The following is a 17,741-nucleotide window of genomic DNA, read 5'->3' on the forward strand; positions in this document are numbered from 1 at the left end:
CCCAACTACCTGTATTTTTTAAAATATAGTGTTATTTGTCCAAAATTTCTGGTTTAAAGACACTGTGCCAAGTAAGCAACACTTCTAAAAATAATTATCCTCAACCTCAGTTCTCACAATGAGGACACATGTGTGACATGGGAACTTCATTACAGACAGAACTAGGAATTAATTTTAACCACCAAGCCATCTGACAGATATCTGACAATTCATTGTTCCAACTTCCTGCACTAAGCCTATGAATAACCCAAGAGTCCATCACATTTCTGCGCTCCAAAATTTAAAAGGTAAGCAAACATTCCTGCAGCACACTCTAAGCCCTCCAACTTGCCTTGTAGCTCTTTCTTCCCACAGCTTTGCAGGAAACCAGACTCACTGATTACCAAGACTGAACAAAGACTTAACTGGCTCCCCTCAACATAACATCATGATAAGAGGAAGAACTGAAAAATTATGTACCCCTTTTAGCAGTATAATTCTGCAATAAAGCTTACAATAAAATATAGTATTTTAAGCTAAAAATTTACTTGTATCCTCTACAGAGCTGGTGGAAGGGGCACAGTGGCACAGCACTGCCTGATCTCTACCTTGTGGTTCCACAGTGTGTGAAGTGAGAAGAGGACACAGAGCCACCCCTGGATGGCTCTGAATGAGCAGCACCTGCCCCCAGCACAGCCCTGACACACCAAGTGTGTTCAGCACCTGGCTGACACCACCCAGCAGCCTCACACCTCTCAGGAGACACCACACAGCAACTGCTGCCAGCACATGCCATGCTAAAAAAAGCCTCTGTGCATGCAACATATTCCAAGAAACCTGTATTCTTCACTGATAGGAATGTTTGCAAATAAGCCATTCCCATAAAAATCAGATTTATGAATGCTTCATGCTTTGAAAATTTTGATGAAAAATAAACAGACTTTGAAGATCCTTATTATACTTTACTGAAAACTGTATCACTGACATATAATTCACGTTGCAGAAGATTCCTGGAAAACTAACTCTGGGCATGAGAGCTCATGCTTGGTTTATCTTCACTGAGTAAAGACAACCAAAAAATAGCCTGTATGGGGCATCAGCATTTAATAAAAATACACTCAACAGGAAGCCAAGAAACAGTGTTTGTAGAAATGACATCCACTCTGGAAGGCTCTCTCACACTCCCTGCTTTAACCTCAGGCATCACTTTTAGCCCAGGACCAAGCTCTTCCAAGACCCTTAAGCCAAACTTGTCATGCCTAAGTTCTATAAGTTTGCTGCTCCCTTCTGTTTCTAAAAACCCAGAACATAAAACTTGCAGAAACACATACACCCCTAGCACCAAAAGTCAGCAAACTTCAACAGGAAATAAAACATTTTGTTCAAGAAATACTACGTATTTACTTCATTATACCAATGGCTTTTCTGATTTTTACTCAAATATTCTGAAAATATTTTAAGCTCTGCACAAGTTAAAAAGGAACAACTGATAGATCTTTACAGTTTGTTCCCATAAAGGAGGAGCTTTGGCATGGAAAATCAGCAATTCACAATTCTTACTCTGATTTGGTTTCGCAGCTGCTCTGCCTCCTGCCGTAACTGCTCCAGCTCACTCATCTTCTTCAGCCTCTATTTCTCACACTCCACTGGTGAAGAAAACCTGCCAAGAAGAGGGAAGAAAAAGATACTGAAAGTTATTTTTCTCCTCTTTAAAAAACATAACAAAAAACCGAAGAATCTGTGTATATATTTATTTTTATTCTACTTTTAGAAAGGCTTCCAAATAGACATTCCCTTTAGTACACTGTGTTAATGAATTTGGCAAGACCTAAGTGATTTCAATTCCTGAATTACCACGAGAAGCAGAATTAAGTGAAGTCTATTTTAAATACAAAAGCAACTGTCAACAGAACCACCCACTGTACTTTATAAACCTGTTTTGTAGCAGCTCCCTGCTCCCCCGCCCAGAAATCTCTGTCAGTCTGTGCCCCAGGATGGGGCTGCAGGTGCCCCCTGTATTTACCCCTGGGCTCAGCAGGGCTGTGATACAGCCACCTTGCACAGCACATCCAGGGCAGGCTTGGTTTTAATTCAAGATGAAATTTTTGAATCCTAGACTACAGCAGAAATAACAGATTCTCTCCACTTTTTTTCTTGTATTTTTTCAGGCAAAACACAATGATCTTTCAATTTCAAAAGCAGCCACAGAGTGAGAAGGGATAACAAAAACCAAACCCTCCCTAGAGGCATCCTTGCACTGATACAGCCCTCTGCTCCCTAAAGCAGTTGTCATCTGAATGAGGACTCCAAGCCAACTTAATAAAAATATCAATTAAAAGTAAGAGCACACACTTTTAGGTTAGTAACTTTTCTTTCGAATCATATTTTTGCATTTGATTTTTTTCAGTGTGTTGAACAAAGTTTCCTCAGATCAATTTTCAGGTTTTTATCCCTAGCACAGCAGTGCAGTCAAACACCACTAGAGACCTCTTAAGTCTATTCTATGTCTACACACATGGAGACTTCAAAATCCTTGCAATGAAAGCAACATCAGCAAGTAAATTGCTCACAGACAAGCCAGGCACTTATTTGTAATTTTTTCATGACAGAAAATGCACACCAGAAAGGTGATAATAGTGGTCCCACGACATTATATAAAAAGCCAAAACACTTCTAGCTTGTAGGAGAAGACAGACAAGTCAGACTACTGCTCACAAAATGAAAATTGAGGAAGGAAGGAAAAGAAGCAGGAAGAAGAACCTATTCAAAACCTTAGTCTATGTTTCCTATTTAGTCCACTGAAAAATGGACAAAAACCCAGAGGAAAAAAGGTCACAGTGTGTCTGGTAAGCTGCAGACCTCTGGGGAAACCCCTTTATTTGGTCTGGCTATTGGTTCTCTGCAGTTCAGTAGTGAGGTGCTCTAAAAGACTGACTCTGGAAAGGTTTTTTCCATCTATAAAACACCACACTCACAAATTTAAAAGAGTGAGAAGTTTTGGTTCAAAGCAATTTGTAATAAAAAAATCATCCCTGGACTAACAGTTTATACAAGTGTTTGAGAACTACAAAGTTTATTGCTTCTCAAGAAGAAAAGTATCTTCACTAATTATCCATCTACTTCCTTTCAATCTCTGTGCTTCCCACAGGTATCACTTCAAGTCTATTTCAGAACCAGCTCACAAACACACATTAAGTTGGATCATCTCCAAATCAAAATACATCCTCATCAGTGAGGATGATGAAATACTCTAACTAGTATTTCCAGCTACGTGCAAGCAAACTGTGAGGTTCACACACTTCCCTTCCTTAAACCTGTGCTCTGTTCAACTACAAAGATGTTGTAATTCATAAGGGAATTCTTGAGGAGATTTCTCCATTTCCTACTGTGCTCCTTTTTCAGCAGCCCAGAGTATGTAACACTGGGGAATGCACAGCAGGCGTAACATACAAGCCATCAACACTCGTGTCAAATTTTAAAGATTAAGCATTAAAAACATGACTTTAGCACATGCATTAATCACACACCTTTATAGGCTATCAAATTTAATTACAATCTTAATGCCTTTAATGGGGATACCTCTATGAAACACAGCCCCACTTTGAGTTCTGACAGTGCCAAATTAACCTTTTCAGTATGATTTTCCCTTTTGATTCCAGAACCTACTCAAAGGTAACACAGACAAAACAATGGTCTCAAAGGTCTAAAGCCAGCCAGCCATGCTGCCTGCCAATGCTTACTAGTCTTGTGTGCTATTTTTAACAGGAGATGAAGATTCCTAGCAGGGAAGTTGATGTATCTCCAATTTTCTGAGAAGGGAAGTCAGCTTCTGCCCTGTGCTGTGCCACCATTTCAGTGCTTTGTAGACAGTCACTTCAAATTCTCACATGAATTACTGATCATAAAGAAAGTGACATTATTCACAACTGGAAGCACGCATGGCCAGTCACAAGCACACAAAGTTAGGGTATTTTTCTATTCATAGGTAAAGCTGTGAGCAGACTTGAGAATGGGCTATAGCACTGCACTGGCATTCAAAGACAATTCTGCACATAAAATTAATATTAATTAATGTCACTCCTATCAGCACTGTTCACCACTAATGCCATTTCTGCACCAAGCTGCACCAGCAGCTGCACAGCTGTTAAACTTCACAGCTTCAAATTGTGCCACACTGCTCCAAGTTCCCACATGCACAAACTCCAGAAGCCTTCTCACTCACCCACACGTCTTTAGTTTAAAAATAATTCTGAAGCAAATAAAAGAATAATGATCCTTCATATTTTTGAAAGAAACTTTTAGCAGTGGAAGAGCCCTAGCAGCACCAGCATGCTCTAAATCTGCAAAGCCTCAAGCTTTACTGCTCAGTAGAAATGTGTCAGTGGTTCAAGGTCAAGCTATACCTCAGTGAGCAGAGAGCTGCCTTCAAACCAGCACACACTTCACAAAACCCAGGCTCACTTTAGAACTGGTTCACTCTAGCTTTAAGCATTAAAGTTCCTTTCCAGTAGACAGCATTTGAACAACCAACTCTGAGATATTAAGCTATGTATAAACACCAAGATACTACAGTAAACAAACTAAGTGCAGTTCAACTATTAAATTGAAGTGTATCCAACAGCATTGCACTGCCTGGCAGCAGCTCCCAATGCAAAGGCCTGTGTGTTCAGATCATCCCCCACCATTAATTATTTAGCAGAACTGGGAGAAAGATGCTTCCACTTGGGATTTTTCCTTTTTTTTCAAGCACTATTTTCATGTGCCCACAGGAAGCTACAGAAATTGAGTGGGTAGGGAGGAAGCTCTCACGGATGCATTTCCAGATTCACACTAACTCTGCAAGCAGTATCTCTGAACTCCTGTCAACCCCCTGTGGGAACATCCTACTGATGTCACCAGACTCACAACTCCAACACAGGAAGATAAGCACATGCTTGGAAGCTTGGAACTGGTGGATGCATCTGTGTCTGTTTTAATATTTCTGACGCTCCAGCAGTATGGTTACAGAGAGGTAGTTATGTGCAAAGACCATTACCCAGACTAGATTTACTTGCTGTTATATTGTTTCTAAGCCTACCAATGAGGTGAGCAGTGAAGCACATAAGAACACAGAACTGAGATGCTTGGCAGCACTGGCAAAGCAGAGGCTGCATCCTACAAACCTGTCCTCACTGCAGAGAAGCAAGACACCACCACAACCTTGAAGTGTGCTACCAGGCATCAGGTAAACAACTTGGGTTTTATCAGATGAAATGCTGGGACTGCTTTGGCAGGGCTTACAAGGATTGCCAAGAACAGAAGTGATTGCTGTGCTGCAGATTTTTCCTCATACAAATTACTGAAAACCTCAGAGGATTCCTCACCAACCCATACTGGGTTACAAAGGACACAGTGCCTCTTCACTCTCCCCTCCAAGATCAAAATACCACAGCCTGGAGGAACGCAGCTTTACAGCCTGGAAAAATCTTTATTCCAAATACAAATTTCCCCAGGAGCCCAATGTACCATGCCTGGTCACATACACAGCAAAGCCATCAGCTCTTGTATTGGTAGAAAGAGTGAGTGAGGATTCCTCCTGCCATCTCAGGAGACTGGGGGTAATGTGATGTCTACTTCCCTGACCTATTCAGTTTTAATAAATGTTGAATCAAAGAAAAAATATTCTGAGTTTGCTCAGATGCAGAATACTTGTGGCATCTGCTTTTCAGCACTCAGAGGTAGCACCTCTGATGAAAGAGGTCAGATGCTTCTCTTCAAATCTATCTCATGATGGGCACCATGAACTATGAACAGTTCCACCTGCTGAGGCCTTGAGGGGAAGAACAACAGGACAGGGAAAAACCTTTTAGCACCTTTGGTAGCCAAGGGTGTGCCACTGCAGGACACCCAAACCAGCAGGAAATGGAGCCAAGAACACAAGATGCTTCCATCAGAAGCAGCAGCACAGGGAGCTCGTTGTGAGCAATGACTTGGTGTACAGGGAGGCACATCCTTGCCCTCAGTCATTTGTAGGCTGAACTGCACCTCAGTGCAATTTCTCCTCAGCACACTGGTACAAGTGAATTTACTGACACCAAAATAAAGTGCCTCCCAAGGCAACGTATTAACTAAGTCAGATTCCACAGTATATCTAGTGCCAGGAAAGCCACTGCCAGGCTTTAGCTCTCCACAGATAAATTACTCCTTACACTATTCCTGATTCAGTAGCAGCATCATTTGCTTAGAGTTTAATTCTTCATTATACAGGCAGGCAGAGACAAACTACCCCAGGGTCTTGTCTCCAAAGTACTCTCTCTGCAACCTGTGGACTCAAAACCCTGTGGCTGGAAAAACACGATTTTCTCTGCAAGAGTTACTAGAGAAGTGTAAATATGCCCCTCCCCACAACAAAGGTTTGCTATTTCCGTGCCTAATATATAGAGATTAAAGGGACTGCAGAAAGAACAGTCTGGATTTGACTGGATTCTTAAGAGCTTTCAGACAGCTATTTAAGTAAGAATTTCATTTTGTATCAAAAAATCAATGCTTTAGAACTGAAATGAGTGCTTACCTACATGTATCAACCTCAGGTTTTGAGGTTGAACTCCTATGCAGCAAGATCTTAAAGTGATCAACAGACAGGAGGAGAAAGGAGGTTCCACATGGCTTTCATGTGATCATCCCTACTAGAGATCACAGAGGTGGCTACACATAAGGAATGCTAACTACAACACTTGACTAACTATAGGGGAAAGACACCAAGGAACACTCCAGCTCTCTCAAGGGAGATACACTGCTAACTCAGACACTCAGGCTGCGGACAACGGGTTCTGGCTCTGGAGCTGAGCCCTGACAGCACACACAGACCAACATTTTACATATTCAGGATGTGCCAGAGAAGGTTTTGATTAAACATTGCTTCATTTAGTGACACTAAACAAGACTTTGGCAGCTTTGCCCACTCATTTATGTCTCCCCAAAGCCATGAATACAGAAGAACAAAAAGAGGTTCTATCTCTTACAGCCTGAAGAGAATGGATTTGACATATTCAAAATCTACAAACCTGGATGCAGTGGACAAAGCCTTACATCAAGTGAAATCTCTACCTGCACAACAGTAATGAAAAGTAAATGCATTAATGCTGTGCTGCAGTTACATACTTTCATATATTGCAACTATTTCAGGTGGAATTTTACACAATATTTTTTCTATGGTAGAGCTGTTTGAGAACAACATATACACTCAGCTCTGCGCTGAGGAAAATGAAACATTTAATGGCTTTTTTTACTATACCTTGGGCCTATGCTGCCTCTCCTTTGTTTCTCAAAGCCCTTTCCAGCTATCCATTCTCCCAAGCCTTCTTTGTTCTGACTTGTAGCAGTACTGCATCAATAAACAAAGACAACAAAGCAAAGACCTTTTATATTGGTCAACTAATACTTGAATCCCAGGAGAATAATACTGGGATAAGTTGAAATAACAGTATGTAAGGGCTATAATTGCCCCATTGTGTACCTTGGTCTTTATCTCTCATCTCAAACCTCTTCAGTGTATCTCCCTCCTTTCTTTATCTTTAATGTATGTTTTCAGAAGTGCACTAACTGCAGAACATCTTACACACACCAGTTAAGTAAGAAAATAATGGTTATTCCCTCAAAAAAAAAGAGTTACAATTGAGAAAATGAGCCTGGAAATCCGAACTGAATCTTTTCCTCAAGATTTTCTTATGTTCATTTTGTCAGAAGGAATGATTTGCTGCTCTGATTTCCGATCTCCAGGCAGATGCAAAGGAGAGCTCTCCCGTGCTCAGGGCCTCTGGTCTCCCCAAGAAGAAAACAGGAAGCAGCCTGGGTGTGACCTTGCTCGCTGAGGTCAGTGCTATTGTTGCACTTCTGCACATTTTGGAAGTGTTTTAAAGTGATATGTCTCCATTATAGCTTTGGTACAAAAACAGGAAATAATCAACCAACGCCTCTCGAGAGGAAGGGTATGAGCAGAACTTTCTTAGACACCCATTCCTCTAAGAGATACCATCCCCAATTCTAAGGGACCAATGGATGGGTGTGCTCAAAAACTGCATGGACAGCTGGGATGGGGAGGTCACAAAAGAGACTCCAGCAAACTGAGATGAGTGGGATTCAAGTCTCACCTCTTGGTGTGCTCACATGCCCTGAGCAGTCACATCAGGAACACAACCCCACCCACCAACCGGGAGGCACCAGCAGTTTCAAGGCAACAAATATTGCTCCTTCCTCCCTTCTCCAAAACACCTCAGACCCACTCATCATAAAGAGCAGAAATATGTGCCATTTTATACACACGTACACACTCAACCAGGGATTTTAACAAGACTTTGAAATAAAGCCTGCCACATCAAAACACTTCTATGCACCAAAAGAACTACTTGGAGTTATGAAGAGAATTTACACCTTTGCATTTGCCTTCAGACTTGAGCACTGTGAACATCACCCTGGAGTTTTTCAGCCAGAGGGGAGCAGAGGCAGCAGCAGCTCCAGCACGTCCCATGGTGCTGCTGCATCTCAAAGCCATCACTTGGCTCAGAGTGAACCCACAGGGGCCAGGCTGGAACTGGGGCATCTTCAAGGTCCCCTTCCAAACCAAACCACTCTGTGGTTCCACAGGACCAGCCCCAGCACACCAGGGCACAGCCCATGTTGGTTTTGGTGACTGGTTTGATGATGGTTTCCATGGAGGACAAACAGACCAACAAACACCGACCTTGTTGACAGCAGTCAAAAAACAGACAAAGGAAATCAGTTTAGAAATTGAAGTGATTCTTAAGTTTACTAGTAAAAAAAAAAATTCCTGACATGAGACTGTTACCCTTGATTTGGCTGACAGCTCATGAGACTGGTTTCTTAAGCTCAGAGATATGAGAGTTTATTTCTAAGACCCAGATGAAGTCTAAGCCAAATACTTTCATAAAAAACACACAAAAGGCCTTACTCTTCTTAACCCACACATCCTAGATTCTAGAAAAAAAACCTCAAGAAATTCAGCGTTAAGCATAAGGCTGAGAAAAGCACAGGAAGGAAGGAATTTTTTAGTCATGAATATTTCACAGTCCAACAGTGATTTTTCCAAAATTAACATTCTTGCATCTTATATTCATTATGTTCGTTTCCAGGTCAAAATGTTTTGGTACATAAGCACAGATTTATTTTTATCACACTCCCTGCAAACAGAACTACATGACAAATTCAAATGATCTTGTCTTTAGTGACTATAATAATGATTCCACAGTAAAAATTTGGTTCACTGACCTCCGGACACTCCATCACTGAACAAATTATTATTGGTTTTGCAATTCAAAACATGTAAGAAATGGCAAGAAAGATCTTAATGAAGCAGAAAGATATAACCCTAAGTAAGAAGACAGAGATGATTCCAGTCCAATTTCTTCCTTGGGGACAGACAGGTGGACACATACGGAGTGAGCTGAGGGCTTCTGTCTCTGCAAATACCCAGCCATACCCAGAAGCCATTTTAACATTTTAGTAGGAAAAGTGTACTGCAGAGCGACAATTTAAAGTCATTCTGAAAGACCCTCATTTACATTTAAATCCATCTCTAAGCAAGTTTGACTTTGGATTTTTTTAAGGGGCTAATGCATTGGTATTTACTGAAGTGGCATCAAGTAGGGCCATGCAGTGCTATGCATATAAAATCTGGTCTGGCACCTACAGGCACAAAAGATTACTGAAGCAGCCTCCTGTTATCTGAGAGTAAGCAGACTGCACAGCATGCATAAAAAGCACCAAGTGCACAGAAAATTTGAGGTTTAAAGTCAATGGAGAAGATACACATTAAGAGAAACTATGGTGTCTACAGGAAAAGTGCCTCCATTCATCTCAGATGACTGTTCACTTGCCTGCAATAATTTCCGGCTGACAGTTTTTGCAAGTGGAGCATTCTGACTCTCCTGAGGAGCAGAAAGCCCAGCAGTACCAGTTACACACACACACACTATATCCTTTCAGATGTACCATCAGAAGAAGCCATGCATTTGATGGTGCATGGTCCCCAGCCCCTTCCCTCCTCCCCACCCAGCACTCCCTTGGTACCGCAGTCACAGCGAGGCATTATGTGCTGCTCATCACCCCCAGCTGAACACAGCTTACAGCTGCACCCTTTCACTGCACAACAAGGCAATATAAACATCTCAGCTTTCTTAAATACCAATTATCCAAAGGGCAGATTAAACTACTGCCCTCAGGTCTCATTTTAATTTTGCTTTTGGTTCACAATACATTTCTGGTCAATTACTTGTGATTTGAAGCCATGAAAATTAAGTTCTCTTCCAGATTAGAGTTCAGGCTATCTTAGTAGGCTTTTCTAAAAAAAAAAAAATTTAAGATTCACATTTATATGACATGCATATACTTCAAAAAAATCTACTAAAAACCTCACACTACAGAATGATCAGAAATCCAATGCTAGGAAGTAAAAACCCTATGTACTGTTTTGTCACCCCCATTACTGCAAATACAGGATTAATAGCACACGGGCTGCGTAGCCATTTCTGGTACCACTTGTGATGAGACTGATACATCTAATCTACACTCTTTGGAAGTGCTTTTGGTGTTTCTCAAGCAGTGATGTCTGTTTTCAAACACTTACTAAAGAAGATACAACATGCAATACTGAAGAAAGAAATTATGTTAAGGAAATCAGCAGCACTGTGTTCCTAATTATCTACACACTTGCAGGGTTCTCAAAACAAAGGCTGTCTTTGTAGAAGGAATTTTTAACTGGTCCAAAGTCAGAAATTACATATCTGCCTGGAAAGAAAATGGCCCCAGATTAAGTTTCCAACAGAAGAGGATAAAAGAGAAACAAACAGTTGTTTCAAAGAAGCACAGTATTGATTCCCACCTGTAATAGTCTTACACAAAGTGTAACTTTTTTATTTTTTATATGAAAACTTTTTTATGAACGCATGATGCTCACTAGGTTATAAATAGCAGAATTCCCCTCTGGAGACAAAGCCTAAGGTTATAGACAGGAATAATCAGTCAGGCACCATGGCCAGGAGAGAGCCCATGGCTCCACAACCTGCTTTGCTCAAGGGTCTTTCCAAGCCACTGGAACTTCTGTTGCTGTAAATTCTCCCTCCATGTCTCAGTCATGGTCAGCCAGGTCAGCAGCTCAGCTCAATCCATCTGTTCTAGCCCTCACCACAGAGCAGACACTGCTCCTCCTGGAAGCCTTTTAGGTTTAATGTTTGAGATATGCATTTCACCACTTGAGTTTTTCTCAGCAATGGTGACTGATGGATTGGTGAAAGTGGCTGGAGATTCTTGAGCTCCTGCTCAGGAGCTCCATGCCAAAGATACCTGACTCATTGAAAAGGCAAACACGGGCACAGCTCTGAAACTCTGCAGCAATTCAGCTGTTTGCTAAGGCTGCTGGCCTTTCAGCTCATCCTGTCACAGTTATCAGAGCTCTACAATTCAGGGCCATGAGGTTTCTGTAGAGATTGAGAACAGAGAATTCCTTGAGCTTCAGAAGCAGCACCACCAGGAAAAGTCAACTTTCTTCACTCCATCCCTTCTCAAAGTCCATGTTTGGCTTTTGATGCCCATCTATCTGCATGTGTAAAAATGTGTAACAGATGAACAGGGAAAAAAAAAGCAATGATCATTTCCCATCTCTGGCTACTTGACCTTCCAAATTAGCTGCTTTTTCCTAAAGTGTGGGCAAGTGCAGTCAAGCACTCACATCATCAAATACTCACTTACAGGACATTTACTCTGGACCAGAATTTTATTTTTATTTTGCTGTATAAAAATAAATAAATAATCCAGCTCCCTCTTTTGGGATGCTTCCAAGACAAAAGAGGAGTCTCCCCTTTTTCTGGTGCCTGTCTTAGAAATTAAGGTTGTGTTTGTAGCACCAAAGCCACAGTTTTATTTCTGGGCCATCTCATTCTCTATACTTTTAATTAATTTTGCATTTAGGCACTTTGTATTAAAACTACTTGAAAAAGCAATGAAGAAGTTTCTTGTCCAACAAGTGTCAGCCAGTGAGACTGAAAATAGGCATTCAGTGTCCTATAAAAAGCTGTAACACTTCCCTGTGGACCACTGCTCTTCTCCCTGAGATTGTCAGGAGTACCCAACCCCCCTGCTGTGTCCTTCCTACCATTCAATGGAAGGAAAATGGTACTAACGTCATGATTAATTTCTTGAAATTCTAGGGCATCTGGACTTCATGCTGTCATGGAAACTTTGCTGTGCTGGTTTTTTAACTCTGCTTTATCGTGCCTAATGTTGAGATTACAACAAAACTTGATCTTCCCACCAGCACCATGCACAAGCAAAGGGAAGGGCTCCAGTTTGACTCCTCAACAGCAACACAGAATAAACACAAGGTCCTAAACCTAATTCATACCTTCTGCGGGGAGAGAAAGCTCTTATAGAATTTAACTAATTAAAACCTAGTGTACTCCAATTTACTAATTTTTAGTAAAAAAAATTAGTGACATTACATTGCATTGTCAAAATCTTTAAGTCAAATCATCAACACTGACCAAAATCACTAGGTACACACTAAATTTAGTGTGTGAAATCAGATTTTGACAAGCATAACATCTATACGTAGAAGCTGAATACTTTTTTCAGCTCAGTAACAACTAAGCTCAACTTAAATCAATAACTAAAACAAGTTTTGTATGAACAATCACCTAAAGCAACCAATTATGACACAAAGGGTCACCAGGAAAATACTCGGATCAAATATTTCTTTTAAACAGACCAATTTTAAATATCACGTTTCAACAACAGATCATAAAAGAGCATCTTTAATTTTAATGCAAGACTTCAAATGCACACAAATACCACACAAATTGCATTTCAATATATAAACATAAAATTACACAAATGCAATTTATGTTAGAAATAATTACTCTATATATATATATATCAGGAAAGCCATATACAAAAAATAATCCAAAAATAATTAAATCATCAGGTTATCCTGAAACTGCTTGGATGCTCTGTGCTAGACTAGATGCTGACTACCTGAATTAATGTCTGCCTGATGAAAACAAACCAGGCAGGTCCAAGAGTTCCCACTGCTGATTGCAATGAGGTGATTTGTTCTTGTAAAGCTGCCAAGACTGTCACTGAAAGTAGCTCCAAGACCAATCTCATTTAAGAAGCACATTCAATCCTGGGATTGATTTTATGATTTCATTTTGTTCTCCTCCCCACCCCATTTGAAAATTAAAACCTTATAAAATAATTTCAATGTTAACATTACTCAGCTCTTTTAATGTTTCAAAACACTGGGATTCACAATGACTCAAACATTTGGCTTACAATGAAAATCCATATGATTAATAGTTGTCTGAGCTCTAACATAAGAAGGAGGGGGAAAATAGCTCCTGTGAATTGTCAAACCTGTTTTGCCCCAAAGAACTAATTTTATGTAACAGGTGGCACTTGAGAGTCCCTTTTGCTCTACACTACAATCAGACACTTCCATCTTTCCCATTCTTTCCAATTTAAGCCTTTCTGGAAGGCAAGAGATCGCAAGAGTTACAGTAATTGAATCAAAACCTGGCTTAGTGTGTGTCAGCGTTTCTCAAACTTTTGGAAGCCCAGACACCTCAAAGGAAATGAAACCATCTTCAATGAACTGCCTAAGTATTGGCCAGCCAGCGTCCATCTGCAGTTGTGCTGATTCTGGCTCTCATCAACCCTCAGCCCAGCTCTCTGGCACTGCCCCACAGTAACTCCAGTGACTCACAGTGATCTATCTGCACACCCAGTGTCACTGGTGGCATCCAAGCTGACATTCACTCAAAGCATCCATCAGCTCCCCCTCTTGCTCTGCTGGTTCAGGCTCTCTGCAAACCCAGCTCTGTTATTCAAACACTGCTGAAGACACGACCCCATCCCTGAGCAGTGCCATCCTTTAATTAAATCTGCAGCTCAGGGCAGCCCTGCTTCTGCTATCCAGAAAGCTCCATGAATTCCTGTACACCAACACCAGGTACCAAAGCACAGCCTCAAGAGAACAGCACACATTCCGTGTTTTTCAGGAGCATTTGCTGTAGTTCTGTTTCAGATCTTTCATGTAAATTCTATTACAAAACTCTGGGTTGCAAAACACAGAAGTTGCATACAAGAACAAAACAATAACAACTAAATTTAATTATACACTTCCAAAGATGAAGTAAGTGACAGGTTTGCATCCAATTAGAATAGAGAAAAAAATTGGTGGAACTTAGAAAATGTTTTCTTGATTAGCAGTACTATGCACACTTTCTAAACAGTCAGTTCCAGGCACTGGGGAGCTGCATTAATCTGAGCATTGATATTTCCAGACAGTGCTAAGTACAGAACACAATCACTGCATTATCACTGTCCCAAAGTATTTACCTTCCAGGAGCATGCACTGCACGTCAAGCTCAGAGATTCTGCATTTCTTACTAGTTTGATAAGACATGTCAAAGTCACTTCTGAGATATTAAAAAAATATAAATTACTATCTTCAGTAACACAACAGTCATAAATTAAAGACTCTGGCAGAAAAGAAGAGTAACTGAAGACGATCACTTCTCTAGATACTGTGAGGATTTTTTTATTTGTATTTCTTATTCACCTTCAAAATCTTATATTCATAAATTTTGTGCCATTTTCCATAATGGTCCAGGAGAGAACTACACAGTTCTTCATTCAAAAATATTTTTGCAAGGTCTTCTAGTAAGATTTTTGAGTCCTACGTTTTTCTTTAGAAACCTAAAAATTAAAATACTTGGACAAATTAAACACGAGATGCATCAGTCCTCAACTAAGCAACATGAAAATACAGTTGAAAGTTTCATTATCCAACATAAATATAACACACAACATCTAGAGCCAACAATTTTTTATTTAAGATTTAAATGACCTGAGCAGTTAATCAAGACCAACTTTCCAAGCACTCAGGAAAGGGCTGAAGTAGATAGAGCAGCAGCTATTTGCTGTAGTACTTTAACAATATAGAAGAGGGAAAAATACATCTGTAACCTGAAACTCAATTTTTTTCATGATTAACAGGTGAAAGGTACATACTACATGCTGTTATAGCAGCCTTAGTTCTCAGCCTGTTAAATCTGTATAACCCATCTACATTATCCACTGTGAAAACTGCTCATTTTAGAGAAACAATAACTCAAAATATAGTTTGCCAGAGCAGACACACAGCAAGACATATCCATACACTTACAATCTCCCTCATTTCCCTAGCCCCCTTCTTCCAAGATAACATCAGTCTGTTTTTGGAAGCACAAATTAACTTCACCACAGCTATCATGCTTAGAAATCACAAACACTGCAAAAAACCCACTGAAGATTCCCATCCCATTAAGAGACTTTCAGGACTGTGCGTGCTTGTCATGTGGTTTGTTTCATCTTAATTTGTTGATATAGTTATAATTTCTGTTAGCACAGCTCCAGACTTCCCCCAGCTCTAACCAGCAACTGCATCTCCTGCAGCTGACACTTCGCTGCCAGGTTAGTGACCATCTTTGACATCACTTCCCATATTTCTAATACAAGTCAGGAAGCAGCTTCAGGTTTTCCTCTGAACACTCCCATGACTTTGCAGACTCATGTCCCTGCTATTCCTACAGAACAGTTTTCATTTCTCCCCGTGCTGTCACAGCGGGTTTTACAGGCTGGTACCTGTCTCCACTCCCTACACCATTTTGCCATTCTTTCCCCTTCCTTCCCCAGTACTCTCCACTTAGCAGAGAAGCATCCACTCCTCTGTTGCTTCAGAAACTGATTATACTTAATTAAATTAAGCACTTTTTTCCTCAGCTCATACTTAGCTTTGAGACTTACCCTGCTTCTATTTCAGAACTGAAAACCATCCTGGAAAATCATGTACTTTCCAAGCTACAATAACCAGCCTAATAAAAGGCAACATCCTCAACTGTATAATTAACAGGAGGGAATGGATCAGAGGTTTATTTTGCATTAGTTCAGATAATATTGCAGCATAAACTAGTCTACCACATCTATAGCTGGTAGCAATTTGGATCTTTTTCACAATTTCCAACAGAAATCAAACTAAAAATTAACAAAGATGATAGTCTCAGCAACAAGTGCAAAATTTAAAAAGTAGATTCAAAATAAATCTGGAAGGGGAAACGAGCAATACCTACGAAGTACGACAAGAAAAGCACCTAATGACTTTGCACTTTTCCTAAAGACGAGGAGCACCTTCCGACTCACCTTTGCTACAACAGTCACGCAAGGCACGACAGTCACAGACCCCGCCACCAAGCCGATTTACGGAATGCGGAGCCCCGAACGCGAGCTGGGCTCCTCTAGTCAGGCACAGAGCCGAGAGCGGAGCTTCCCCAGCCCGGGAGCCGCCGGGCGCTGCCCGCAGCACACACAGGACCCAGGGCCGGGCCAGCCGATGCTGCCGGGCTGGCCGGAGCGCTGTGCCCAGCCGGCCCTGCCCTGCCCTGCCCACCCGGGCTGTCCCCGACCCCGAGCAGCAGCGGCCGGAGGGACCGCGGCGCCCAGCGGCCCCGGTGTGTCACCGAGCCGGACCAGGCGGCACCGGGGGTCGCTGCCCCCGCCCCGCCCGCTCCTCACCTCCCAGCCCGGGGCACCGAGTCTCTCCTTCCCTCCGCACGCCCCGTCCCCGGCACCACCTCAGGGACGCTCCGCGGCCCTGCCCCGGCCCCTCTCTTCCCCGCGGAGCCCGGGCGCTTCGCCCGCGCTCCGGGACGGGCGGGACGGCACCGGGTGATGCCGCCCGCCCGTCCCACCGATGTCGGCGGACCACGGGACCGCGCCCTCGCTCCGACCCCTCTCCCGCGGGGCTCTCCCTGCCCGGGGCTTCACCTGCCGGGGTCTCACGGCGCTGGGGCCGCTGCCGGCGGCGCCGCCCGAGCCCTGCCTGCCTCCCTGCCGCCCCCCCCGGCGCTGCGGTGGTGCCGCCCATGCCCCCCCCGGCGCCGCGGATGGGGCCGCCCAAGGGGCGGGGCGGGCGCGGCGGTCCCGGGCGGCCCCGCGGGGGCAGCGCCGGACGCGGCACCGGGACCTCCCCGGGACCGACGAGCCCGAGCCCGCCCCGCTGGGGCCGAGCCCATCCCCGGGCTCCGCGGTCCAGGCGGGAAGCGCACTGGAGCCTCCCGCCCGCCCGCAGTCCCGCGGGAGCGGCCGGCGCTGCCGCCGCGCCGGGAAGCGCGGCCCGAGACCCCACGCGGCCCCGCCCGGCCGAGGCTCCCCGGCCCCGGCGCGGCGAGCGGAGCCGCGGGGGGACCGGGCACCGCCCTGGGGCGGCCGCGCGGAGCCGCGGGGGACGGGCGGAGCCACCCGGCGGCAGAGCCCGGCCGCGGGGACAGTCCCCGGGCAGCGGTACCTGCGGTGTCCGGGCGGCCGCGGAGCGCGGTGTCACCGAGCCGCCGCCATGGCGCTGCTGGGGCGGGAGCGGCTCCGCCCCGCCCGCATGGACCGGACAACGTGACGGGCCGTTGCCATGGCAGCGCTGCGTGACGTCAGAGCGCGCACAGCGCCACGCCCTTTGAGGGCGGAGCTTCTGTCACCCCGCGTGTGACAACTGTGAGGGACGGGACCTGGGACACGGGGATACGGGGCATGGAGACACTGAGGGTGACAACCGTAAGGGACGGGACACGGGTGGGGGACACTTAGAGTGACACTGAGGGTGACCCGGGGCATGGAGACACGGGACATGGGGACGCTGTCGGTAACAACTGTGAGGGACAGGACAGGGTGCTTGGGGACAC

General features: G+C 43.7%; 1 protein-coding gene across 1 annotated transcript in view; it reads right to left on the reverse strand.

The window, feature by feature from the left end:
* The window catches only part of GNB4 (G protein subunit beta 4), a 29,804-nt gene extending 12,393 nt beyond the window's left edge, over window positions 1-17,411 (reverse strand). Inside the window, exons 1-2 of the mRNA XM_030227363.2 lie at window positions 17,354-17,411; window positions 1,540-1,639 (exon numbers count right to left, since the gene is read on the reverse strand). Of these exons, the coding sequence (XP_030083223.1) occupies window positions 1,540-1,596 (57 nt within the window). The 5' untranslated portion in view covers window positions 1,597-1,639; window positions 17,354-17,411. The remainder of the gene's footprint in view (window positions 1-1,539; window positions 1,640-17,353) is intronic.
* Between the last annotated feature and the right edge of the window lie 330 nt (window positions 17,412-17,741).

This window comes from Serinus canaria, chromosome 9 (assembly GCF_022539315.1).
Source record: "Serinus canaria isolate serCan28SL12 chromosome 9, serCan2020, whole genome shotgun sequence".
In the NCBI taxonomy this organism is placed as follows: domain Eukaryota; kingdom Metazoa; phylum Chordata; class Aves; order Passeriformes; family Fringillidae; genus Serinus; species Serinus canaria.